The sequence below is a fragment of the Muscardinus avellanarius genome (assembly GCF_963383645.1).
Source record: "Muscardinus avellanarius genome assembly, chromosome: 8".
Taxonomy (NCBI): domain Eukaryota; kingdom Metazoa; phylum Chordata; class Mammalia; order Rodentia; family Gliridae; genus Muscardinus; species Muscardinus avellanarius.
This window is the reverse complement of record NC_137794.1, coordinates 1,750,376-1,776,849: the sequence shown is the minus strand read 5'-3', so window position 1 is coordinate 1,776,849 and position 26,474 is coordinate 1,750,376. Positions and strand designations below refer to the sequence as shown.

At 48.1% G+C, this 26,474-nt stretch overlaps 2 protein-coding genes across 16 annotated transcripts in view; both read right to left on the bottom strand.

The window, feature by feature from the left end:
- The window catches only part of LOC308266380 (adenylate cyclase type 10-like), a gene marked incomplete at both ends in the record, with an annotated part of 37,948 nt that extends 30,257 nt beyond the window's left edge, over window positions 1-7,691 (bottom strand). Inside the window, 4 exons of the mRNA XM_080700571.1 lie at window positions 2,531-2,674; window positions 3,256-3,294; window positions 6,865-6,969; window positions 7,535-7,691. Coding sequence (XP_080556697.1) covers window positions 2,531-2,674; window positions 3,256-3,294; window positions 6,865-6,969; window positions 7,535-7,691 — 445 coding nt within the window. The remainder of the gene's footprint in view (window positions 1-2,530; window positions 2,675-3,255; window positions 3,295-6,864; window positions 6,970-7,534) is intronic.
- A 3,347-nt stretch (window positions 7,692-11,038) lies between these two features.
- Window positions 11,039-25,207, bottom strand: NFYA (nuclear transcription factor Y subunit alpha; the record flags this gene model as incomplete). Of its 15 annotated transcripts, none has more annotated exons than XM_080700396.1 (9): window positions 11,039-11,092; window positions 11,836-11,937; window positions 13,370-13,543; window positions 14,850-15,016; window positions 16,130-16,235; window positions 16,382-16,513; window positions 21,242-21,388; window positions 23,705-23,791; window positions 25,133-25,207. In XM_080700396.1, the coding sequence occupies 9 exons, from the start codon at window positions 25,205-25,207 to the stop codon at window positions 11,039-11,041; spliced, it is 1,044 nt and encodes a 347-aa protein (XP_080556522.1). The 15 variants fall into 15 exon arrangements, with proteins under 15 accessions (XP_080556522.1, XP_080556535.1, XP_080556530.1 ...); XM_080700409.1 differs by having other exon boundaries at window positions 14,850-14,998; XM_080700404.1 differs by having other exon boundaries at window positions 23,708-23,791.
- Between the last annotated feature and the right edge of the window lie 1,267 nt (window positions 25,208-26,474).

Sequence of the window (26,474 nt, the reverse complement as noted above, 5' to 3'; positions counted from 1 at the left end):
CTTAGGCACTTGACCAAGAGAAATGAAAGCATATATCCATACAAATACTTATACACTGATATTCAGAACAGATTTGTAACTGCCTCAACTGTTAACAGCTTGAATGGTCATCAGTAACCAAGTAGATAAACTGTAGTATTTACAGCCATACAGTGGAAGTGCGTGTGTGTGTGCGTGCGTGTGTGCGTGTGTGTGTGTGTGTAGGAGCAAATACTGATATTCACCACAAGACTGATGAACTGCAGAGTAATTAGGCAGAATCAAAGTACCCAAAGGGATACAGTGCATGGCCCACTCTAGAACACTCTTCCTTTGCTTCTGAGCGCTGGGGTTTGAACCCGGACCCTCACACATGCTAAGCAAGCACTCTACCATTGAGCTGCGTCCCCAGACGCAGAACATTCTTTCAAAAAACAAAATGATGTCTGGTGACAGAATGGAGATCAGCGGTTGCCTGGGGTGGGGAGAGTGGTGGGCGAGCACGGACCAAAGAACAGAGTGTATTGGGCATGTATTATCTTGATTGTAGCGATGGTTTCAGAAGTGTACAAATGTCTATGTAACATTATCAATTTCCCCTCAACAAAATAAAATACCAAAAGAACCAAAAAGGTTGACAGGACAGAAAAGAAGCCATGTAGGACACAGCATGATTCTTTACTGCTTCTTAACATATAAAAGGAGAGCCGGGTGCGGTGGCGCACGCACGTAATCCCCGCATTCGGGAGGCACACTGGACAGTGCTTCTCGGACAGCCTCAGCTACTTAGTGAGGCCCTTCGCAACTCAATGAGACTTTCAAAAACTAAAAAAAAAAGACTAAGAAATAGGGGTAGAGGTGTAGCTCGGAAGTAGAATGCCCCTAGATTGCATCCTGGTAACACACACACACACACACACACACACTAAAGCAAAATAAAGGAATAGTTGAAGTCAACTTTTAACTTTAATTCAGAGACCTCTTAGGGTTTCTGGATTTCTGTGAATGAGCTTCTACAAATAAGCTCCTCCCTCTAATGCTGATTTACCACTGCTGGAACTTTGGCTTCTCTGTGTAGCGTTTTAATTTTTATTATATTTTATTGTATTGTGATTGTCATGTAATACAGCCTAAGAAATCAACTATGGGGCTGAGGTTGCTGCTAATTGGTAATGTGTGCTTAGCATCCACAGGCCCTGGGTTCGATCCCTAGCACCAAAACTCAAAACAAAACTATATAAAGAATATACAATAAAGAGTCATAACATTATTTCTCCCACTGGATAATTTTTATTAGTTTCTTATATTTATGTTTTTACTATTTGTTCATACAAATTTATTTATAATTTATTTATTTATTGGTGGTACTGGGGTTCCTGGAAGCCCTTCTACCTCTTGGCTATACTCCCAGACCTATTTTATATATTTTTATTTGGAAACAAGGTCTCTTAAGCCAGCGCGGCTGGCTTCGAACCTGCGCGATCCTCCTGTCTCCGCCTCCCAAGCATGGGGATTATAAGCGTGCACCACCACGCCCGGCGTGTTCATACAAATTTAAATTAAAAAATCTTATTTTCCTTCCTTACACAAAAGGTAGTATAGGAATCAGTGTTTGCCTCTTGCTTTCCCCCACTTCTCTACATATTAGAACACCTTATTCTTTAATGTGACAGATAATTCTCACTAAGCAGATATATTATTCTTTATTTAGCCAGCCTCCTATTGGTTTGCAGTAAGAGCTTGAAAACTGTCCATGGGGCAGTCAATGCCCGTGTCCACACAGCATTCAGACACGTGTAGGTGCAGCTGTAACAACACAGAAACGGAGCTGGATTAAAGAGGGAGCTTTGTAATCTCTGTAGAGATCACCAGCTCACCACCATGGACACGGTACCACTGTTACTCCAGCCATATGAGAAGGGTCATTCCTCCTATCCTCACGACAGGCGGCATCGTGCGGTTAGAAAGAGCCTCTCAGGCACTTCCAACTGGCACGTACCATGGAAGACTGTCTTCATGGGTTGGAATTCCTGTGTTTGATTATGCACCACTTACTAATATCCATTGCCCGTTTTGCTCTTATAGTTTTAGTCTTTTCTATGTTAGAGAAATTTACCCTTTGTTTATATGAGTTACAAATATTTTTTCACAGTTTGTCATTATCTTTTGAAACTTTTTTTTTTTGTGTGTGTGGTACTGGGGATGGAACCCAGGGCATTCTACCTCTGAGCTACACCCCCTGCCCTAGTTTTTATTCTTTATTTTAAAACAGGGTCTCACTGAGTTGCAGAGGGCCTCACTAAGTAGCTGAGGCTGTCCGCGAACCGCGATCCTCCTGTCTCAGCCTCCTGAATGCTGGGGTTACAAGCGTGCGCCCCCATGCCCGGCTCTTTGGAAATTTTTGAAACACTGTAAAGTGTTCTCTTACACCTGGCTCTCCTTTTTCTTTTCCGCACAAGCACAGATGTGCTGAGGAAAGCAAGGCCTGCCCATGTGAGGGAGCGCAGCCTCTGCAGAGGGAGGCCGGGAGCACGGCTCTGGGAGCCACTACCTATCTTCAGATGCAGGTCCTGCCCTTCTCTGGTGTGGTAGACCCCGAATCGCTCCTGTATCTCCAGGCTGCACCTCGCCACCAGGGTGATGATGTCGCTCAGCTGGCTCTGCTCCACCGTCCAGAGCGCCAGGAGCACGTTCCCTGAGGAGACACGGGGTCAGCGCAGGGGTCAGAGGTCAGGCTCACTCAGCCCAGGGCGAGACCCAGTAACGCAACCCATCAACTCATCCAGCGTGGGCGCACGCGAGGTGTCAGGCAGGGTTTAAATAGCCTTGGAAACACTCGGTATATATAGACGTGGCTAAGTAGAAGCTGCAGTGTTCTAAGGATACTGTTGGTAACCTCTCCATCAGTATACGGACAGCAGGGATGGGTAGTAGCAGAGAGTTCACAAAATGTAGGTGCAAATGAAAATAATCCCTGGCTGGTTGATTCAGGTTCCATGGGAAGATGGACCGACTCTGGGCCACGCAGCGGTTTCCCGGGAGTGTGTGGCTGCACCTCCCTCACACCTAGCTTCTGCTATGAAAGGCCGAGCCCGTTAGTATGTAAGGCACAGGTGAGCATAATATGGGGACTTCTCTCTACCGGAGAGCCTTTAAGGCAGAGGTGTGGCCCAGGCTCGGGACCTACTGGTAACTCATGAGTGTAGGGCAAGCATGCCAAATCCCACCCAGACACAGTCTTCCTCACATGCAGTCCTTCAGATATTCAGAAAATACCTGTGATGTTTAGGATATCCCCTCCAAAACAGAGCACATCTGAAATCAAGGAAGGAAGGGAGAAGAAAGTCAGTCACACTTGGAGAGGAGCCAGGCCACGGCGGAACTGTATAGTTTCTTAAGGGAGTGTCCTGAGTCTGCGTCTGTCTTACCTGTTTGCCCCCTCCAGTCTACCTTCTCCCGTCTCTGTGCCTTGCACATCGTCTCTCAGATGTGATCTCGTTCCTTCAAAGCCACCAGTGTGCTAAGGACCTCCCTCCCTTCTCTCCACACCATTTCCTTCACTGTCTTAAAAACCCACAGGGCAGAACCAAGAAAATCCACTTATTCCTGATACTACCTTATCCTGTTGCTACTGTGTCAACTTTCTGTTTACAATCACCAAAACATTTGCTCTCTACACTTTTCTCCTTTTCTCATCTTCTTTAAAATGTTTATTCTTCTCAGCTCACTCCAAAAGGACTAAAATGATTGAGGTCAACAACACTGCATCTGGCTAAACTCGGAATCGTTCTGGCCCGCTGGACTTGGACGGCATTCATTTTCTTTTGGCACCAGAGACTGAACTCAGGGCATTCTGCCTCCGAGCTACAGCCCAGCCCTTTTCACTTCTTTGCTTTGAAACAGGGTCTTGCTAAGTTGCTGAGGCTATGATCCTCCTGTCTCAGCCTCGCAAATACTCGCTTTCCAGGCGTGCGCGGCACAGCTGGCCGACAGCATTCCTTTCAAGCTAGCCAGCCGAGCTTCCTTCTGGACACTGTCCTTGGGCTCCAGCCCACCACGCTCAGCCCCACGGCTGCTTCCTGGCCTGCCTCGCAGGTTCTTTCTCCTCGGTCTCAGCTGCTCCTTGGTGCTCCTCAACTCTCAGGCTAAGGCTCCTTTTCTTTATTTACACTGTTTCCACAGAAATTCAAACAGTTCTCGCTCTCTTTCTGCCCTTTGTACTGGGGACTGAACTCAGAGGCATTCTATGTCTGAGCTACACCCTCAGCCCTTTTTTATTTTTTTTGAAACAGGGTCTCATTAGGTTGCTGAGAGCCTTACTACTTAGAGGCTGTCCTCAAGCCTGCAACCTTCCTGTCTCACCTGCCAAGTACTGGGGTTCCAGGTGTGTGCCACCATACCCACGTCGCAGTTCTTAATTTTCGGTATCTTTATGCCATCAGCTCACATTTCCGTCTCTAATGGAAATCTACCCCTGAGCTCCAAGTTCGATCATAGCTGACTTGATTTCTCAACTTGAGCGACTTACTGGCATCTCAAGCTCAATATATTTGCAACAGAACCCTTAGTTCTTGTCTCAAAGCTCAGTCTTCCCCACCTCAGTAAGCGACAACTATGATCCATCAGTCATAAAAGCCAAAAACCTGACAGTCCCTTTGCTCATCACTTTGCCCTGAAATCAATCCATCAGCAACTGCAGTCTGCTGAACCTGCAAAAGCAGGTCACGTTAACCCATCCCGTCCAGCTCCCCTGCCTAGCTCCGCCAAGTCTTCAGTGCTGGCTGCACACTGGGACTCGTGTGCCACCTAGTGAACCCTCATCCCCAAGCCTACCCGGAGCTGATGAAATGGCCTGGGGGCCGGGCATCAAGATGTGTCTGCTTCCCACAATGCCCTTGTGCTCGCAGCCACAGGCACCGAGACTTTTAAGAGCTCCCTAGGTGCGGAGGGCGAGAACCACCACCCTAAACCACTTCTCCAATGTCTCTCTAGCACTTTTTTTCTTTTTCTTTTTTTGTGTGACATTCTACCTCTAAGCTAAACCCCCATCCCGATTTTATTCCTTATTTGGAAACAGGGTGTCACTGAATTGCAGAAGACCTCCCTAAGTTGTCAAGGCTGGCTTCAAACCTGTGATCCTCCTGCCTCCGCCTCCCAAGTACTGAGATTACAAGCGTTCGCCACCATCTGTTTTCTGTTTAGGACAAATTCTAAGTTTGCCCAGGTTGGCCTTGAACTCAGGACCGTCCTGCCTCAGCCTTCCAAGTAGCTGGGATGACAGGTGTGCACCTCCTGTCCAGGACTGCCCCAGCGGCCTCTTCGATTCCACTCCTGCTATTCTCTCTCCACTAGCTCCCATACGCCACGTGAGCTTCTAACAGCGTAACCACTAGACTGCAGTAGCTTCCCTGGGTCTGAATTGCTCCACCTCAGTGACCCAGCCCCTGCTCTGGGCTACAGGACTTGACGTGGTAGCTGCCTCTGCCTCTCCCTTCAGCCTCTGCACCGGCAGCCGGCCAGCTGGCAGCCCCTAGGGCTCGCCCAGCCTCCCCGCCCTGGGCCTTCTGTGCCCAGCACTACGCGACCAAAGCTCTCCCTGCTGCTCTCCGCCCGCGCCCTTCGTCTCCTGCCTCAGCCCACTCGACCCTTCCTTAGGAGCCTCCTCTCACTCACACACTCCCCACCAGAAAGGTACCCTTTTTTTGGTTTATTTCTTTAATAGAACGCACAATCTAGAGTCACTTTATTTGCTTATTATCTTTTCTCCGCTAACACGGAAGCTTCACGAGAGCAGGCGCTGTCTTATTTCCCACTCTGCTCCCAGTACTGAGCAGCTGCTGGTGTGTGTGTGTGTGTGTGTGTGTGTGAACTTGTGCAGTACATAACTGCATCTAGACCTAGGGAGAGAACGCGAACAGCGGAGACCTTTTCTACTTACTGCTCTGGGGTGAGCCATGTAACAGTCAAGTTCCTACGAGGGCTCACAAAGTAATTATTCTGGAGAATGGAGACGTCAGCCTGGGGCACCGTCAGGAGTACTAGGCAGGATGGTGCTAGAGGCACCTGTTGGGCAGGCCTAGCTAAAGTGCTCAGGAGTGAGGTTTCCCTCCAATAAACCTAATTAGAGTGCGTGTCACAGAGCAGGTGTGCAAAATATACCTACTCCACAAGTAGGGAGTTCTTCTAGATTAGGCAAATACCCCAAAGCTTAGCACATGTAACAAGATAGAGACAACACCTGCCCCTTCCTCACAGGATCACCACACAGTAAGAGCAGAAAGGTGTTCTGTAAAATCTATCTGCCCTGTACACATGGGGGCCTTACTGTTAGACGCCATAGCCTGAGGAATACTTTAATGAAAATAAAAAACAGCATGCCAAGTAAAAACCAAAAACGGCTGGGCATGGTGGCACACACTTGTATTCCCAGCATTCGGGAGGCGGAGTCTGGAGGATGGCGGTTCGCAGACAGCCCCGGCTACTTAGTGAGGCCCTCTGCAATTCAGTGAGACCCTGTTTCAAAAAATAAAAAAGGCTAAAAAAATAGGACCAGTGGGTGTAGCTCGGAGGTAGAATGCCCTGAATGCCATCCTCAGTACCGCAAAAATAAAAACAACAACAACAACAAAATACTTTTTCTGTTCATGTAAGACCACACAGAAAGTCAGACAGACAAGGAACCGGCCTGTCAGAAGCAACACAGTAAAACCTAAAGGGGAGGAAGACCTCCCTAAATTGTTGAGGCTGGCTTCAAAGCTGTGATCCTCCTGCCTCAGTCTCCCAAGTACTGAGGACCCCCTAGTGCTCCTTTTCAAGGTCCCAGGGGCTCTTCCCTGAGCAGCCAGGAGCCCCGCACGGCCTCCGTGCTCCCCGAGGGTCACTCACGCTCCACGATGTCGCTAATGTAGTAACTGAAGATGTGGGCCAGCTTGTCCATGTCATGCTCCGACTTGCAGGTCAGGCTGAACCTGTCCATTAATGCTGTAAACCCTAGCCGGCCAAGCAAAGGTTACCACGTGAGCTTCGAGCAGAAACGCTCGGTCCCTCCGCAAGTCAAGTCTAAAGGATCAGACCTTTCCAGCGCCCAGCACCATCAGAAAGCCCTGGGCCCTGGGGATGCAGGCCCGCGGGTGGTCAGGATTCGCATGCCCGGGCATTTGGAGCCGGCGCCTTCTCCCCACCCACTAAGGTTTTCTGGCCAAAGACGACCAAGACTTCACCCCGCGTGAGGGAGAGAAACCACGGACACTGGAATTAAAGGTAAAGAGAAGGAATGCGGCAGGACTGGCACCCCTCTCCTCCTCCTACCCTGACGCGTGAGATGACCCACGCTGTTGCCAAGCGCTGCCGGAGCGTCCTGCGCACGGCAGGCATACTGGGCACCCAGAGTGCACGACTGGACAGCTCTGGGTCTCAGGGGTCTCGCGGTGGGCCCAAGGGCTCCAGAGCCGTCCCCCCAAGGGCGTCCCCGCCCGCGACCGCGAGCGCCCTCGAGGCAGTCCCCGTGGGGAGGAGGCCGGCCTTAACCGCCAGGCCAACGGCCGCCGGCCCTCACCCGTCACGTGGACGCCCAGGAGGACGCCCTGCGCCGTGGCGAGCTCGGGCCGCGATCCCCGGGGGCTCCTGAAGACCAGCAGGTCGGGAAGCAGCGCCGCCACCCGGGTCTTCACGGACCCCAGAGGCGGCGCCGCCTCCCGCTCGCCGGTCGGCATGGCGGCGGCGGGCTGCCCGCCGAGCGACCCGAAGCCGCCTGCCCCCAAGGAGCAGCCAATCCACGGCCGCGGCTCCGCGGGGCACGCCCACCAGCCAATGCGCGCAGGCCACCGGGCCCCGCCCAGCAGCGCTCCCGGGGAGGGCGGGGCACCCGCCAGGAGCAGAGCCGTCACCAGCCAATCCGCGCAGGCCGCCCGCCCAGGAGCAGAGCCGTCACTCGAAGGCTTCTAGAAGGGGATCACCTGGGAGACAGGCGCCAGAGTAGAGCGGGTCGTCTGCAGCAGCAAGGGCACAGTTCCATTTGTGTAAGTCGAACAGACTCGGGGTCCTTCTAAAGCCTCTGTTGGACTAAAGCGATCTCGGACCGTCCTTTCCCGGAGTTCCTGGGGATTTCTTCAGTCGCCTTCCAGGACCCTCTATCGCCTTAGGGTCCTGAGCTCTCAGGATGTCTTGCTCCTCGGTCCAAGACTCGTGTGGTAACGGCACGTTGGAGGCTATAGTCTTTGTTGCCCAGGTGTCTGCACACCATAGAACAGCAAGATTTTAAACAACCATACAAATTATTTTCGTTCTAGCTTTCTGTGGTAATAAAATCCATCTAAAAAGCAGACCCTTGCTCCCTTCAGGTCTACAAAGCCTAGTAAGAGAAGGCTGTTTTCGCGATATGGCAAACACATAGGCCACTGGTGGAACTACTTCGTATTATGAAGAACCAGTATTGGGATGAAACACACGATCAACTCATACAGTAGAGAAACTTCGCCAGGTGGGAAGGCAAGGGGGGAAGAGAGGAGAGCGAAACCGGGAGGTCTGGACACAGGTTTAACACCGACAAGAGACCACAGAGGCCTAGGCCACAATTTCAACATAAGCCCAACCTAGTACCCCAGGGGTTGCAAACTCAAAAGTCAAATCACGTTTTAGTATTTTATAAATTTATTTTAAAAAATAACAATTGCAATGACATCAATGATCTGTACGCCCCCTACTGCTGGGAGGAAAACCCATAGAGTTGAGTCCCAAAGGAAATCAAGACATTATCATCAGGCACCCTGTAGCCAGAAAATGCTGTTGGTCCAGTGGTATAGACACTGACATGGTCAATGTACTAGTGCAATTAAAATATATACATTTACAATTATTCTGTTAAAAAAAGAAAAAAAAACACTCAAGAAATGATGTGTAACTATGCATTAAACGAATTCAGCCATTCACTTTGCATCTTTGAAGTCATCACTACAGTCACAAGGACAAATGGATAAAAGAACTAGTAATAAAAAATCCTCCCAAGGTCAATCCCGTCCCCACTTTGTGGGTTATTACGGCATGCTAAAATGACCATAATAAAAGGGACTTGCGCCATCTGAAACGCAGTGACAACTGAAGCATTTCACCTCAAACAAAACTCAAACTTGCCCCTCAAGATGAAGAAGCTAGCAATGAGGCGGGTTACTATGTACAAACTTACAGACGCAAATAAATAGTATTTTAGAACCATTGTTGGCTTAAGCACTAGAAATTAGATGAAGAATTTCTTTCTAAATTCTCCATCTTAGACTCCTAAACTGAGATAGGTTTCCTCATTGCTTTTAATATCTGAAGTTGGGGCGATTAATATCCGAAACTCATATATAAAGAGGGAAGCTTCCTCTGAGCTTACCAGAGTCAGCCCCTCTGACACCTGGAAGCCAAGAGAAATTCACTAGATTCCTAGGACGGGAAAGGCATCTCTTTCCAGTTTCCTTTGCATATGTCTACTGCTACTACCATCTCCCCCTTGTGATGGTCTCTTCCGAGGGGTTAATTTCTGTCTTAATACAATTTGACTGAAGTCAAAGGAAGAGCCAATGTTTCCTCTTGGTTGGTATTTAAGCCAGTCTCAAATGTTCTTCAGAATACTGGGTTTCCCTTCTTTGTTTCCAGAGAAGGCAGCCAGTCTTCTGAAATCTCATCTTGGCTCCCTCCAGGGTTCTACTTCTAGGAAACAGGTATCCAAGGCCCAGTGGTTGCACTCTGGGAAGCGTGGCTCACCTCCTGACCGTGCAGGTGTGTCTACTTCCAGTCTGCGCTTATTTCCTAGTTACAGAGGCAACGTGAAGGCTTCTGCACAAGGCCTAGGAAGAAACGAGGAAAAGCCAGTGGAAACTGGCACCGAGAATCAGCTGCCACGGAAGAACGGAACACTTGCTCTCTGGGGCCAGCACAGAAGCTGCGGAACTGAAGCCAGTCTCCACACTGGGCTTCAGCAGGGAGCTTGGACTACATGCAGGCCAGCGGGACTCAACAGTGCTTTCCGGAAACTGTCAAGGATCCAGCCTCGGATTCCCTTTCAGTGCTCGTTATAAGTTTTAGTGTAATGTGAACTAGTCATTTCAACTTCAGGATCATCCACTGGAGAATCATGCTCTATGCTAACTTCACGGGGGCGTGTACACTACTCTCCCCTCCTAGACTGAAACACAAACCCGTCCATTCCCCGAACGCCGCCCCAAAGCCCATGACTGAAGCTCTCTCGTTTGTCTGTCTAGGAAATGCTACAAATGTTCTCAGCACTTCACACAAGTTGTTGAAGAGTTCTGTTCTCTACTTAAGGAAGGCAGCTGCAATGACCAATACTCTCTAACTTGTTTATAAGTAAACTGCTTTAAGTTCTAGCCACAGCGAGAACTATGGTCCAGATAACTGTTAACAAAGGGACAAGCAGAGCACAACTTGTTAAAGCTAAAAAGAGATCCAACAGTGTAAGTTTTAGTGCTTAAGTCTTTTATCATTTAACTCCAGAGTCCAAAACATCCTTTTGGACTTTTCTTGGCTGAGTCCAAAAATGTCAACCTAGCAGCTGGGCAGACAGGGATTCTTATTACCACCAGGTCAGATGGCTGCATCTCAGAGAATTTATTGTTTCTGTATCACGGTATGAAACTCCTTGCCCAGAGGCCACCAGAATACAGCGTCCATTCAGCTGGTCAGTGCCAGGTGCTGGGGAGGCACAGGCGGGCCTCCTGCTGTGGCTCAGGTGGACGACGTTCCCCTGCCCAGATGGCTGCTGGCCTCACCAACAGCACGAGTGCTAGCGTGCTGCTGGGCTGGCAGCGCCTCCTCGCACCGTCCTGTCCTAATCCATGAAACGGTGTCATCGCCCGCCTGGAACAGGTCCTGACTGAAAGGGAGAGACAAAGGCTCGCATCTTCGATCTGCCAGACATCGCCGCAACTAGAATACTGAGCCACTTATTAAAACGAAGTGGTTTCTGTCCTGCAGAAAAGGGCAGAATGTGAACGAATGTCCCATTGGAAGAGTCCATCGGCTTCCTGGCAAGGACCACGACCTGGTCGGCTCCTCGGGGTTAGGACACGCGGATGATCTGTGTCATTGCCTCTTCATCAGCTTGGTTTGGATCCTAGAGACAGATAACATACAGTGATTAAAGTCCTTTGCAGAGACCACAGGGAGCTCTGGCTCACAGCGTGTCCTCCTCAGGGGAACACGTATGGCCCGGCCGAGCACACCAAGAGGCATGACGGAGCACATCTCCACGCCAACCTCCATGGTCTACCAAAAAAGCTCCACGAGAAGACAGTAAGTGCCCCTTAAAAGACCGGAAGCCTGGGTTGGTCCTTTATCACCAAATGCTTCAGAGCTGACTGTGCTTCTCTTTCTTAAACAGACTAAGTTGTGTTCTACTCTTACAGGTGAAGGGGGTCCTCGGTTGGCTAAGAGAAAGACCCAGAGAAACCATGATGGAGAAACATGATCCACACACTTTAATGCCCCATTTACAGAGAAACCTGGAACACGAATGGGTGCCTGCCTAGAGTCAGACAGTGAGGCGCCGGCAAAGGCCAACTCCTAAATCTTGAGGCCACCATTTCAGTTTTCAAGTCAACTCTAGGTGTTGTTTCTCACTTAAGACCTGTAGTGTTGAGAACGAGTCTGGACAGGCTTTTGGTAACATAGGAACCACTTTAACTCCTGCATGGAAGCTTCTGAGACCTCAGTAGGCAAGATTCGAGAAAAGACTAAAAGATTTCTGGGGGTGTAAGGGATAGAAGCTGGGCCCATAGAGCTGGTGTTTACTGTGTGCTCATCACACACAACCCAAGACAGCGGAGGCAACAGAGGATGGAGGTCCAATCTCCTCACCTGCATATGGGGACTGTCCTTTTCCTTTGGAGAAAAGAACCGCCCACCTTCACCACGCTTCCGAGCCATGGCGTGACGGTGCCGAGACTCATGCAAATATTTCTAAACAAGATAAATGAAACCATTTGGTGATTAGCCAGAACCACAGTTAGGTAGTATGCAAACTGCACCCTTGACAGTTTAAAGCAAGGTTGGCACTACCCCAGTACTGGGAAAACTGAGACAGGAAGATTGAGGGTTTGAAGCCAGCCTTGGCAATTTCATTAGGACTCTGTTTCAAAATAAAAAAGGTCTAGGGGATGTAGCTCAGAGGTAGATCTCCCTGGGTTCAAACCCCATAGTACCAAAATAACTAAATAAATATAATAAATAAAAAAGTGTGATAAAAAATAGGACCAGGCATGGTGGTGGCTCACGCTTGTAATCCCAGTACTTGGAAGGCTGAGACAGGAAGATTGCAGGTTTGTGGCCAACCTGTTACTTAGTGAGGCCCTCCAAAACTTAAGTGAGACTCTGTTTCAAAAAAAAAAAAAAAAAAAAAGGGCTGGGCTGGGGGTGTAGCTCAGAAGTAGAATGTCCCTGGGTTCCACCCCCAGTAATAACAATAATTAAAAAAAAAACCCTCCAAGAAGAAAATAAGAGATGATTAAGATTGAATTATGGAGAAAGCATGGAAGAAAACCTTATCTATTCAGTGGATATCACATAACTTTTAAGAATGTGAATGTAAAATGAATTTTTTAAAAAGTATAGCAGAGATGACTACACTTCCCTCTCAACAACTACCTTCCTCTTCTTTAATAGCAAGACCACATTTTATTGGGCAGATGACCGATTAGTAAAAAGAGCCAATTCCCCAGCCTCACTGAGGTAGGTGGGACAGGTAAATAAATGCTGGCTGGTGAGATGCACAGGGCTTCTTGAGAGAGGGGGACCCAACTCCTCCTCTTTGTCGCTAAGGTAAAGCCCATGGTGCCATCTTAGACTACGAAGAGCAGACCAAAAAATATTAAAGACAAGCCGGGCGTAGTGGTGCACACTTGTAATCCCAGCATTTGAGAGGCTGAGACCTGAGGGTCGCGGTTTGTGGACAGCCTCAGCTACTTAGGCCCTCCAAAACTTAAACCCGGTTTCAAAGTAAAGAATAAACAAAATAAAAAATAAAAATAGGGCAGGAAGTGTAGCCTGGAGGTCAAATGTCCCTGGGTTTCACCCCCAGAACCGCAATAAATAAATAAATAAATAAATAAATAAATAAAGACAAGAATGACTTTTTGAGAACTGTGGAAATGTGCTACCAACACAGGACAATTTGTCTCTAGACTACTTTCTTGTGGAAAAGAAAAAAAAGCTTCAGTCTCTGGTTATGTGGTTACAGCTAAAGCTAGGTATAGAACGTACACTAACTTTTACAAAAGATTAAGCGACCCAACTTAAGCCTTTAGAAATGTACTCAAGAAATCAAACACAAAGAGTAGTTCAAGCCCAGAACCCCGCTGCCATCCTCCTGTGCCCTTCCCAGTGCCACACACACCCTTCTTTCCTTCGGAATCTTCCCCTCTGCCTCCAGCTTAGCGCGGGCTTGCCTCCTCTTGAGAATGCGGTGGTACTGCTTGGCATTCACGTACAGGGGCTCCTCCTCCAGCATCTCTGCTCCAGGGAGAGGGATTCTTTGGATAGCTGGCACAGAGCCAGCTCCGGGCACCATCTGCAGAAGGGGAGACGGGCATTCATCGGTGGCATGGACTTCATGCGCACCAGCAGTGTCTTGGTCCCTGCTAAGCAATTGTCTTCTGAAAGCCACAAAAAGCAGCTTTCATAGGGTTTGGTTGAATGCAGACTCCTGGAGAACGTTTAAAGGTCTACACTGTAAACATCTTAGATGGCTCTATAATAGAGGGCCCAGGAGTCACTCCGAGGAACAAATTAAACACACCTAATTCCAAGCACAATTAGTCAAAGGTTCTTTTGCTCAATTCAGACAGAAATCACAAAAAGAAGCCAGGCATGGTGGCACACTCCTATAATCCCAGTACTTGGGAGGCTGAGACAGGAAGAGTGCAGATTCAAGGACAGACTCAGCAAGTGGTGAGACTTCCAGCAAACTCGGCGGACACTGTTTCAAAATAAAAATTAAAAAATAGTGCTGGAGTTCTAGCTCAGAGGCAGAACACTCCCAGGTGTAATCCCCAGTACCGCATTATAAACACACACACAGTTCTACTCCCAGGTGTAATCCCCAGTACCGCATTATAAACACACACACAGTTCTGCCATCTAAACAAGCTTTAATGGGGATGAGGGGAGGAGCCTGCTGGCACGGTGGCTCCCTCCCTCCCTTTGTGGCTCCCTCGGCTCCATTTCTTCCATGTGCCTGGCTCTACACAATGGCCAGAACAGTCACAAGCAAGGAGAGGCAAAGGAAGATGGGCACACACCCACCATGCCACTAAATGCCTGGGGTTATGGAAACAATTTGGTTAACTTACTGAAACTACTACATGTGCAAGGCCAGACCCTAACCAGCCCTCCCGACTCCAGCCATCGTGGACTAGCGGGCTCTGCGCAGTCTACTCCTCACTTTCCCCTGGCCCCTAGGCGCTGGGCACGGGCACCCATCCCACCCCCCATTCCCTCCCAGGTCTGCTTTCTCTACTGACCACAAGGTACTTTTTAGCTCATTCATCCGTCACAAGCAGTACGCTTTCCACTACTCCCAAGGATGAGTAGCTTATTCTCCCTCCACTGTCTGAATTCTGAATAAAATCAGAATTTTATTCAGAAATTCTACCTGTCTGTAGCACATAGTACTTGTTCAGAATGCATTGTTTCACTGTAATCTTACTGTGCAAAGAAGATCACCATGATTGCTTTAAAGAGATTTCAATCCCAAGAAGCCCACATTATAATCAAATTTGCAAGAGACATCAAAGTTTAAGTTAAAGAAATCTACAGACAAAGATGTGGAAAAAACACTCCAGGAGATTAGCAAACTGAAGGCTCAATTTCCTTACCATGACCATCCCTCCCGAGTTGACCACATTGCCCGCCACCGGCAGGGTCACGGTGACAGTCCCCTGCCCACTGCTCGTCGTGTTGGTACTGGCTCCTGTCTGAACAATCTGTGCTCCGGCCAAACTGGCTGCTGGGATGGTGATCATGCCTGAAACAGGGACTGTGACTTTAAGGGAAAAACAAAGAAACAGAACAAAAACAGGCACACAGAACAGAAAGAAGGGAACACAGTTAGTCCCTCTCCTGTTGGACACTCACCCACCCTGGAAGAGCTTACTGGCAACCCAAGGGAGAAGCAGCCTCTGTTCTCACGCTGGCTCAGCTCCGCAAGCCGATGGCCGCCGGTGCATTGTGGTAACTGCCTGGGGCCTCCTGCTGACTCGAGCTATCCCTGACACGGGTACCTCCCGGGCATTCCCATCACAATCCAACAAGGAGAGAAGTTAGCAGGCCTCCCTTCTATGGGTCAGCCTGACTACAGCCACACGCACTGCACGCCTAGGTGGGAAATCTGCTCCAGGAAAGAGATGTCCTAACTTCACAAGCTTTACAAACTCATAATCCCAAATCTGCAAGGAGCCCACCACAGGAATAAAACCGAAAGCATCCCGAGTCCCTGACTCTGCACACAGCACTCGGGGACTGGTCTCCACTCAGGCTCTCCTGTGCCCTCAGAGCACCTAGCACACGCGGGGTGGCCGCTCGCTCTGGATCTTGTAAGCGGAGAAACTGTGGTCACAGGTCAATTCTTAGTCACGGGATCTGAGATGTCCTTTCTCCACCCAGCTAGCTGACGAATGGTTCTGAAAGCCGTCGAGTCCAGTCTGAGGACTCCTGCTGAGCCAAGCAGCTCTTCCTCCTCGAGCACACTACCAGGGCCCGCACTCAAGTGTTTGTTCCGCGCCTCCCTCACTAGACCAGAGGCTCTCTGAGACGCTTCTTTAAAGTGTGGCAGACGCTCTTTAGGATGAATCAGAAACGGAGCGACCCCAACAACCAAACAAAACCTAAGGAGCAACAGCACCAAACTGCCAACTTCATTTCTGATCAATTTCTTCCTTTACCAGTGAAGGAACTCTGTATTTCTAATTTCCCATTTAGAAAGATCTCCTAAAAACATTTCGAAGTTTATATGATCCCTTGGACCAGCCTTTCAGCAACTACGGAAGGAGTCCATTCAACAAGTCAGAACACACTGATGGGCGCTGAGCTCGCAACTCCAACTGGGAAGCGCTCAGGGCCGCTCCAGGGGCACGAAGGTGCTTCTGGGCGCACTTACCTTGCTGCAGAATGGTGCCGTCTGCGTTCACTGGCTGGTAGACGATGGTCTGGCCCTCGGCGGTCTGCGCGACCTGCTGTCCTTGGACAGCAATCTGCTGCTGCGTCTACAGAAAATAAATCACATAATGCAACACATTTCAAAAACAATTTTGGGGGGAATGATTCTCCTCCCCACTCGTGTGGCGTGTGAGTCACTGGCTCCTTGCCCGACCCTCCCGTGCGGCCTGCTCCTGTGCCGATGCGGGGTCACCTGAGTCTGGCCGGCGGTGACGGCGGTCTGCGGCTGCTGGATGATGATCTGCTGCGCCTGGCCCTGCTGGCCCTGCACCTGCACCGCCTGCCCACCCTGGATCTGGATCTGTCCAGGCGGCACCAGCTGGATCTGTAGAGAGAATGCAAAGATCCAACGGCAACAAGCCCTTTAACTGTTGGGTATACAGAATCTTATTTTCTAAAACCGAGAAAGATTTAGGAAGATCCCACAAAAGGCCTAGCATTTTTTATTTAAGAACACCCCCAGCCAACAGCCGGCTAGAGTGCACAGCTGCCAGCCGGTGCCCCGAGCCTCCCTCTGCTCACGGCTCTCGGCTCTCATTCTGTCATCACAGTTTCCTGTTCACACAAGGCTGGGAAAAGCAGCCAGTTCCTCACACATGCCGGCAGGTATTCTGCCACGGACTGACTTCTGCCTCCAGCCCTAACGCCCCCAGGACTGTGGATTGAATTCAGTGGTGATCTACACTGAGCTACATACCCAACCCTTTCATTTTTTTTAAATTTTAAGACAGGATCCCACTAGTTGTAGAGGCTGGCCTTGCATTTGCGACCCTTCTGCCTTGGCCTCCTGAGCTATTGGATTTACAGGCATGTAGCAGCACTGTGGCAGCCCCCCCAATTTTTTTTTTTTTTTTTTTGGTGGTACTAGAGATTGAACCCAAGGGCATTTACCTCTGAGCTACACCCGGCCCTATTTCTTTTCTCATTCTTTATTTTGAAACAGGGTCTCACGAAGTTGCTGAGGCTGGTGGAAAACCTGCAGTCCTCCTGGTCTTAGCCTCCCAAGTACAGGGATAACAAGCACGTGCCACCAGGCTCAAGTAAAATTCTTTTTTCTTTCTTTTTGATATAACACTGCTTCAACAGAACTAGCAAAAGTTTGAGGGAGGATTCTTTCAGAAAGATGAATTCCTATAGCCAGGATGTTTTCTGCCTGTGATTTCAACCTGTGACTTCTTAGCTTAGAGAGAAGGCAAGGGTGTGTCCAGGGCCTTGGCCACAGAGCTCACATGCCAACAGTAGTGAGCACGGCTAGCAGGTAGGTGAGGCAGCCGGCCAATGCTGCGCACCCACGCCGCACACCCCGAAGATTCTGGCTGGCCAGCGGGGCACACCCTGAGGATCCCAGCCGGGTAATTCTGTATACCCCGAGGATTCTGGCCAGCCAACGCTGCACACCCCAAGGATTCCAGCCCCCCCCCCCTTTTTGGTGGCACTGGGGGTGGAACCCAGAGACTTTCTACCTCCGGGTACAAAGGTCTGGCTATACTCCCAGACCTTTTTTATATTTTATTTGAAAACAGGGTCTCACTAAGTTGCTGAGAGCCTCACTAAGTAGCTGAGGCTGGCTTCGAACCTGTGCGATCCTCCTGTCTCAGCCTCCCAAGCGCGGGGATTACCAGCGTGCGCCACCACGCCTGGTTGGATTCCAGCCCTTCTGTGAGGGCTACACATGTACCTAGACAAGTTGTCCTAACTACCCTCCTCAGTCCCTGCTTCACTTATTGGTACCTAAAAAGTGATGACAAAGGAATGAATACATCAATCTATCGCTCTCTCTAGTCACCTGAATGCCTTCTACTAGTTTCAGGTGGCAAGGGATGCCGCCTCCTACGGGAATTTTGGGTCTCCTCCTCTCTTTACACTGGACTGCCATTTCCTTTCAGTACATAGCGTTCCTTAGATATTCTGGATATATAATTCAGTTTTAAGTGCTAAAAGCCTTTCCCAGTCCACACTTGGCTTCTACCTCTACTCACGACATGTTTCGATATACATAAGCTGTACTTTATCAAGTGGTCAAGTGGGTTTGTCATCAAGAGATCCTTCTATACCCCAGAACATAATGAAATTCTCCAGTTTTCTCCTGTGACTCCCAAGGATGCTTTAAGTAAAACACTTAGATCTTTAACCCACTGAAGGAGCGCTTTCGTGCAGTGTGAGTGCAAACCCATTCTGCTTTCCTATATCCCCGGGTCACCTCGTCCTTGAAATGCCACTTTTGGGATACATCATCGTGCAATTCTTTTTTTTTTTTTTTTTTTTTTTTTTGCGGGTCTGGGGATGGACCCCAGAGGCATTCGACCTCCAAGCTACACCCCCTGCCCTATTTTTTATTCTTTATTTTGAAACCCGGTCTCAGCGAGTTGCAAAGGGCCTCACTAAGTAGCGGAGGGTGTCTGCAAACCGCAATCCTCTGGTCTCAGCCTCCCAAATGCTGGGATTACAAGCGTGCCCACCACGCCCGGCTGCAATATTCATATATCTATGTCTTGGTTCTCAATTCAGATTCCATTGTCTAAAACAGGCCAGAGATGTTAACCTAAAATATGAACAGTCCCTATGAGAAGCCATTCTTATACAAAGGGCTGAAAGCCTCACGTATTCTAAGGGAGATCACAACCTTACCTACAGGTCTATAGACAAAGTACTTTTTCTAGCTTGATTATAGTCCTGCATGAAAGCAGGGGAATAGACAACGCGTTCAAGGCTCAAATGGAGGCGGGGAGGCCATTAAATCAAGTGTGTAGAGCTGGAGCGAATCCCAAAAATCTACATGGTGGACAAGACAGCGACTAAGGGATAGCTGAGGCCTAGGGCTTGCAGGGCAGACTGGGAGGGAAGCTCGGCCCCTGCGCTCACAGCACACTGCTCCTACAGCAGAGTAGCACCACTGCTCACGCTCGGCGGAGAAGGGCGGCAGGAGGAGAGCAAAGCGCGCCCTGAGGATGTGCTCAGAGCCTCACACTTCTGCATGCAAGTGTCAAAGCCATCTTAAGCTCAACTTCAGTGTGACCTCACCTAAAGTAGGCCAATAGCATGAGAAATTCTTTTATCCTTGTCCAAGCAACCCTTACTCCAAAGAATTACTCTAAAACTTCAACTGAAAAGTAAAACCACTGGGCCAAATATGTTTACAGTCACTCCCCCACAAAAGCAAAGGCCCAAGCCAAGCCCTTAAATACACTCTGAACATTATGCAGCAATTAAAAATGACAACTAAGAAACCATGTAGACATAAGTTGCATTATAAAGAAAAACAGGCTGGGTGTGGTGGCACACATTTGTAATCCCAGTGCTTGGGAGGTTGAGACAGGAGGATCGCAGGTTCATGCCAGACTCAGCACTTAGTGAGGCCCTCTGTAACCTAGTGAGACCCTGTTTCCACAAGAAACAAAGAGCTGGGGGTGTAGCTCAGAGGCAGAAGTCCCGAGTTCAACTCCCAGCACCAAAACCAAAACAGGCAAAAACACCTACACGTATGGTATATGCACAAAAAAGGGAATATGCAAAAATCACAATTTGTAAGCAGTGTCATTGTGCTTAACTTATACTAAATTCCCTCATAGAAACTAAGACATTAATAAGGATTGCTGTCTACTGAAAGTACAGAGTAAAAAGTTAGCAGTTCTCTGACGCCCCAGTCCAGGCTCCCGAACATATCCAGCCGCAGGGAGCCGCTGGTGGCTACGAGGGTGAAAGCGTGTCCAGGTGCCGCGGGCTCTTGATGGCCACCGGTCACAAAACTCGCTCTGCTAATGCGTCGCCGCAAGCAGCGTCCCGCGCACTCCTCCCGCTCATGCTGCCGTTCTCCCTGCGGGATAGCTTCTCAGAAGTGGGACACCAGACGCCGGGCGTGGTGGCACACGCTTGTAATCCCCGCGCTTGGGAGGCGGAGACAGGAGGATCGCGCAGGTTCGAAGCCAGCCGCGCTGGCGTAAGAGACCCTGTTTCAAAAATATAAAATAGGTCTGGGAGTGTAGCCCGGAGGTAGAAGGGCTTCCAGGAACCCCAGTACCACCAAAAAAAAAAAAAAAAAAAAGTGGGACGCCAGCGCAAAAGGTTTATGTGTTTAAGGGAGAGCGACACACGCCTTCCCAACTTAAATGACCTGAAATAATGAGTGTTTTCCGTTTCTCCAGACCCATCGTGGCACCGGATAGAATCGCTTTAAAAGGCGCCTGCGACTTTCTGATAAATATCCCTCTAATTTAAAACCGGCGCCTCAGAGTTGCAGACCATTGCTACATACTTCTTTACATCTCTTCTCGACGTCAGCCTTTCCAGTGTACTTACTTTACTGGTGTCTTAAAAGACTCTAGCTTTTACTTATCCAAATTTCGACTTTTTAATAATTTTCTACTTACTCTAACATAGTTTTTGTTCATTTTGTTCTTTTCCTAACTTCCTAAGAGAAATGCCATTCATTTGTTTTCATTTCTTTTAAAGTATTTAATGTTAAGGTCGGGCGTGGTGGCACATACTTGTAATCCCAGCACTTGGGAGGCTGAGACAGGGGGATCGCACAGGTTCAAAGCCAGCCTCAGCTGCTCTCAGCAACTTAGTGAGACCCTGTTTCCAAATAAAATATAAAGTATGTAATGTTACTAAATTCTGGTGTTAAGTATGTCTTTAAGGCGTGTGCAATGCTGTTTAGATGAAAATATTTTATTACTTGTGCCATAACATTATATAGAAAAAAATTAAAAAGGGTAACATTTCTGACTAAAACCAACAATTTTAATGCAAACTATAAATTTTCTCCCCCAGCCCTTACATGTATATTAATTAGTTAATAAATTAGATTCTCATCTTTTGATATTCTTTACAGCAATTCAAGATATGCCTAGTGTCTCAGCCCTCACTAGAGAGGTCCAATCCCAGCACGGTTCTGCTTTGTGTCACTGGTACTACAAAGGAAGAAAACTAATTCAAGGTGTAACAGGAGGTAGGAAGCAAATGATGCAGCCTCACTGCCAAGCAGTTCGCAACAACCCATTCTTTAAGATTTCTACTCTGACATACTGTCCAAATACTTTTAAATCCCACGTACCTGCTGCAAACCCTGTGTCCCAGACACAGGTACTTGCATAATGGTTTGGCCTTGCCCACCTGGGACAGCCTGGACCATGATTGGCTGGCCAGCTGATGTGATTAACTGGCCTCCACTGACTTGCACCATCAATGGCTGCCCCTGGACCTAGAATAACAAAGAAAGAACAATGAAATAATGCAAGACACAGATGCTCTTTACCAAAAGACAATCACAAAGTATGTTGCTGTTTTGCTAAAGGGGAAAAAGGTAGGAGAAACATTAAGAAAATAAGCTTAGTGCTCAAGTTTTATCTTTTTCAAGCATCTCTGACTAAATATCAAGTTGGATGCTTTAAGGTCAGATATAATGGAGCATACCCAGAGCCTGGAAATCTTAAAAGACACAGGCATTTATCACTAAACACAGGCCAAACTGCAACATTTACTCAAGACACCAGGCTATTTGTCTTGAGAACCAATGTAAAAATACCTAGTAAAACGTTTTCAGGAAGCCAGAAGACAGGCTACTTTGGAAGTAAATGGGAACGTCTAGTGCGGCAGTGTACACAATAATCCCAGCCACTTGAGAGTACAAGGCAAAAGGATCTAAACGTCAGGGCCAGTCTTGGACCCTGTCTCTAAATAAAAAGGGCTGGGGAGATAGCTTAGAAGTAGAGCACCCATGGGTTTGATCCCCAGAACCACAATAAACAAAACAAAAACCAGGAATGATCAACAGAATGGAGTCTAAAATTTTCATTTTCAGATTATATTAGTTTTGAAGAATCATTTGAATTAGAACAAAAGAATATTCATATAACTAAGACATTCGTTCTTAATGCCAGTAAAAGTATGCTCCAATAACGGGTTAGTTAAAAGACTAATCTGCCCTGATGAATAGGTTAGACAATAAGGCCTCCCATCCCATCACTACCAATGTACCAGAATCACTAGGCACATTGAGATCCCAGGTTTTAACAGTCCCTGGCAGAAGTCCACTCTAAGGAGCTTATAGCCGACTCACAATTTCTCCTTCCCTTCTCCAATCCTGTTATTTTTGTTATACCAATGCTTGCACATACTGTATCAGGAAAGACTTATCAGAAGACTTACTGTAGGAGTAACCAAAAGGCCCTTAAGTCTCCCAAACAGTAAAACCCCGGAGGAAAAGGTCTGTTATTACTTCCATGCGTTTCCACCTCTCCAGCATGATTAATAACTCTCTAGCTACTCATCATCTTAGCTTCCTCCCCCATTGACATGCTGCACGTGCACACGGGGAACTACTTGGGACTGAGCTCTCTCTGCTTACAACACACGTGTGGTTACGAGGACACATGCATCAGACAAGAAGCCACACAGTAAGAGCACGTTACATTCCCATTCCACGGGTGGTTAATGGCCATCCAGGACACTGTTCATGTATTAATAAGGTGAAGCAAGCGTGCACGTAAACAAGCTGCTGAGCCCTTGCACCCCACAAAGTCCAGGAGTCTACAAGCTCAGCCACTCTTGGCCTACGTGTGGTCAGAAGGGCCGGGTCTGCACCGACTGGACACTGCTAGTGACGGTGAGGGCTGAGAGAGAAGTAAAACGATGCTAACAGGCGAGCTGACGGCGGGCTCTAACGGCACTGTGAAAGCACGGTGACGTGCCAGCTTTACATTCCAAGTCCTACTCGGCATCACTTCCAACTCACTGGAGGGATTAGGGTAGAACACCTACTCCTGCCCACTTTTCAAAGGTATGGTCATTTTAAGTAGAGAAAAGACTAGTGCCCCTACTGCTATTTTAAAATAGGAACAGGCCAAATTATAACCCCAATTTAAGATATTTAACTTGCCACACACACAAAGAACTCCAGTAGTTAACTAAGCAGCTTTTTACTTTTTTTTCTTTTTTAAGCATTTCCATGTAACCAAGAAGGACCGTTGCCGTGGCTCTCAGCATATCCCCCCTTACCCAACCACGGGCTGTGGGACAATCCCTGAAGGTCTAGTAATAGATAGGTCACGACTTCTCCAGAAAGGAGTGAAAAAGTCATAGTTAAGAGAGTAACAAGATTCAGGGCTTAGCTAAACCCGTCAAGCGCCAACAAGTTATTCTGCAGCCTGATTGCCCTTTAAACAAAAAAGCAGGCTGGACTGCTTAGCGTATGTGTATATCTTCTTTTCCACTATAAAATAAATGGATAACATTTTACTATGCAACCAGTTCAGACTCTATGCTTAGGGCCACTTTGCAGAATTTCTTCGGGTCGTGCCTCTTCTCCAGGCCTTCCCAAACACACTAACCCAATGGCTTTCAGAAAACGACACAGGTGTCGTCATGACTTGGCAGGGAACACTGGAAACGGCACTGCTGAGACAAGCAGGCAGCACTGAGACATGCAGCTGCCGTGGCAATGCCCGCCGAGAGCCGGCGCAAGCAGCACCAGACACGAAGGAGCTCATGCAGGGCCGAGAGCCGGCGCGGGCACCACTACCTGCAGGGTCTGGACTTGCTGTCCCGAGGCGGATGCCACCTGGGCCTCAGTCTGCAGCTGGACAGCAGTGACACCGCCCTGCTGCTGAGACAGGAACAGGAAGAGCTTCAAGCGTCAGGAAGGAGGTACAGTCCAAGACTACATGGGGGCACCTTACCTCTTGCGGGAGGTGGAGGGAAGTCTGTCCCTACAAAGGACTTTCAAATGTAGATTCTCTGCTCTGAAGCCCCAGACATTAGCCTATCTCCAGAATGGACCCTGAAACTCACTCCTGGGACTCCAGAATGCCAAAAGCATCGTGACCAACGCGCGGCTGTGGTGCCACCTCCAGACATACAAATAGCTCCTGTCTGCACACACAGTAATCTTAGGGCTCTTTTTATTTCTTCAATTAAGTTCACAGAACAAAAGTTATCAGGTGATTTCAACAGCCAGAGAGTTACAAACTAAGAATTTCTGGGGCTTAAATAACATCAACAAAAAGGAAGAATGGGTGGATCGTATGAACCAGTCTCCTTCACGAGGCCATTGCTTTTATGTCCCCAAACTAAGATTTAGCTCAACCCACTGGCCGCCTGGGACACAGTGCTTTCGGTGACTGGCCTTCACCACCAGGCCCTCGTGTCAGAACAATCGCCAGGGCACATGAGTCCCCCACGCCGAGGGCAGCCGCGTGGAGGCAGGCCAGCCAGCGCCCACAGGCCATCTCTAAGTCGACGGCAGTTCCTGCCTTCGATCATTCATCAGGACAACTCACCACCGACACTTCCTTTGCACTACTTTTCTGTATTAGGTAAATTCTACTTTGAAGACAAAACACTCCCAAGATTATCAATCTTGACCTAAGATCAAATGGAAGCATAATAACTTTTTTTCTTTTAGTGGTAGGAAAAAAGTTTTACTAAAATAAACCCAAGTAAAAAGCATCTGAAGATATAATCTGTGTTTCAGTTCAAGGACGCAATGTCTCGTTTAGGAATAAGCTGCCAGCAGGGAACTCCTTCCCGATGTGCGCTGTCTAGTTTAAGTGGCTAAACATTATCCTAATGTATAAGTGCAATGGTGGACCAAGTCAAAGAACAGTGGGTTTCTGGAAAGGCAACTGTTGTTTATTGTGGCCACACCTTCACACTAAATCATGTTAGCCCAAACAAGAAGGGAAACAACCAAACTGAATAAAAATCCAGCCGACACCCACCCCAAACAAGCCCCAAGTCTGCAGCTATCTGAGAGGCAGCCTTGGCGTTCTGACTTTGAGTGGTAAAACGGTGCCTGTGAAGAGCAGGTTCTAGGTGGTGATGGGCTGCTGGAGCACGCTGACATGAGCCACCACACCAGTGTTTCACAGATCTCTGCACTCCAGTCATTCCCCAGAATAGTACACCCACCACCCGGCGGCACTGTTCAAGGTGGCCCTGCCCGTACCTGCTGCTGAATCTGTCCGGCCTGCACAACAATCTGCTCCGTTGAACTATTGCTGTTTGTCGTATACTGCTCCATGGCCCCTCCACGCCCGAATCCCAGAAGGTCGTGCGCTGCACACTCCTATTAGAAAGGCTGGGAAAGAAACGAAGTGGCACTCAGTGAAAACCTCACCAGACAACTACCTGTAACTTATCACCGGCCAAGTATTCCAAAACACAGGGTGAGAGAACAGGAAATGTTTATGTTCAGTACTGTTTTTATCTAGGCTTACAAGGGCAACCACAGCAACAGTATCATAATGCTACCTTCCCGTGTCTTAAAACTGCTTTTAGCCATTTCTTATTGGGCAACCTTACCTTCAATACCACCAAGCAACACTGGCACCTTAGAAATACTCATCAGGTATCTTTGGTGCATGCCTCTTTAACATAGGTTTTCCTGTCTGCACGTGCAATTTAGAGAATAAAGTTTAATTTGTAACACACATTTGCTCCCCACCAAAAGTACTACTCTAGTCCACTACATATTGTAAGCAATTTAAATCTTCAGGATTTATTTAGGAAGTAATTTATCCCAATTCTGAAGTCAAGTATTTTACTTATCAAATTTTCCATCCTAAGCCGGGCGTGGTGGCGTATGTTTACAATCCCAACATTTGGGAGGTGGAGACAGGAGATAGCGGTTCACGGATAGCCTCAGCTACTTACTGGGCCCTTGCAACTCAGTGAGACCCTGTTTCAAAATAAAAAACAATTTTAAAAAATAGGGCCGGGGGTATAGCTCAGAAATAAAATGCCCTTGGGTTCCATCCCTAGTAACGAGAAAAAAATTGCCACTCTATAAGCATGTAATAACTATTATGTGCCAATTAATTTAAAAACCACTAAGAAGGCTCTAGCAAAGGTTTAAGAGTTTCCATTTTAATACAAAATAAAGAATAAAAGACATTACATGCCAGGCGTGGTGGTGTACACTTGTAATCCCAGCATTTGGGAGGCTGAGACTCGAGGATCGCTGTTTGTGGACAGCCTCAGCTTCTTAGTGAGGCCCTCTGCAAGTCAGTGAGACCCTGTTTTAAAATCAGTAATAAAAAATTGGGTAGGGGGTGTAGCTTCAGGTGGCTTGACTGGAATACAGTCTCACAGCCTCAAGTGCTTCCCGCCCAAGCCCGTAACAAAATTAAGCCTGCCAAATTTAGCCTAACTCTTGCTCCTAACAGACAGCTTGGCATGTTTTTTCCTCAGAGGAAAAAGAAAAAAAAGAGAGAATGTGTTTTTATTCTAGCTAATGTGAAATTTCTCTTCCTAAAGCATATGCTCCCTGCCAGTTCAAGATGCAGAAG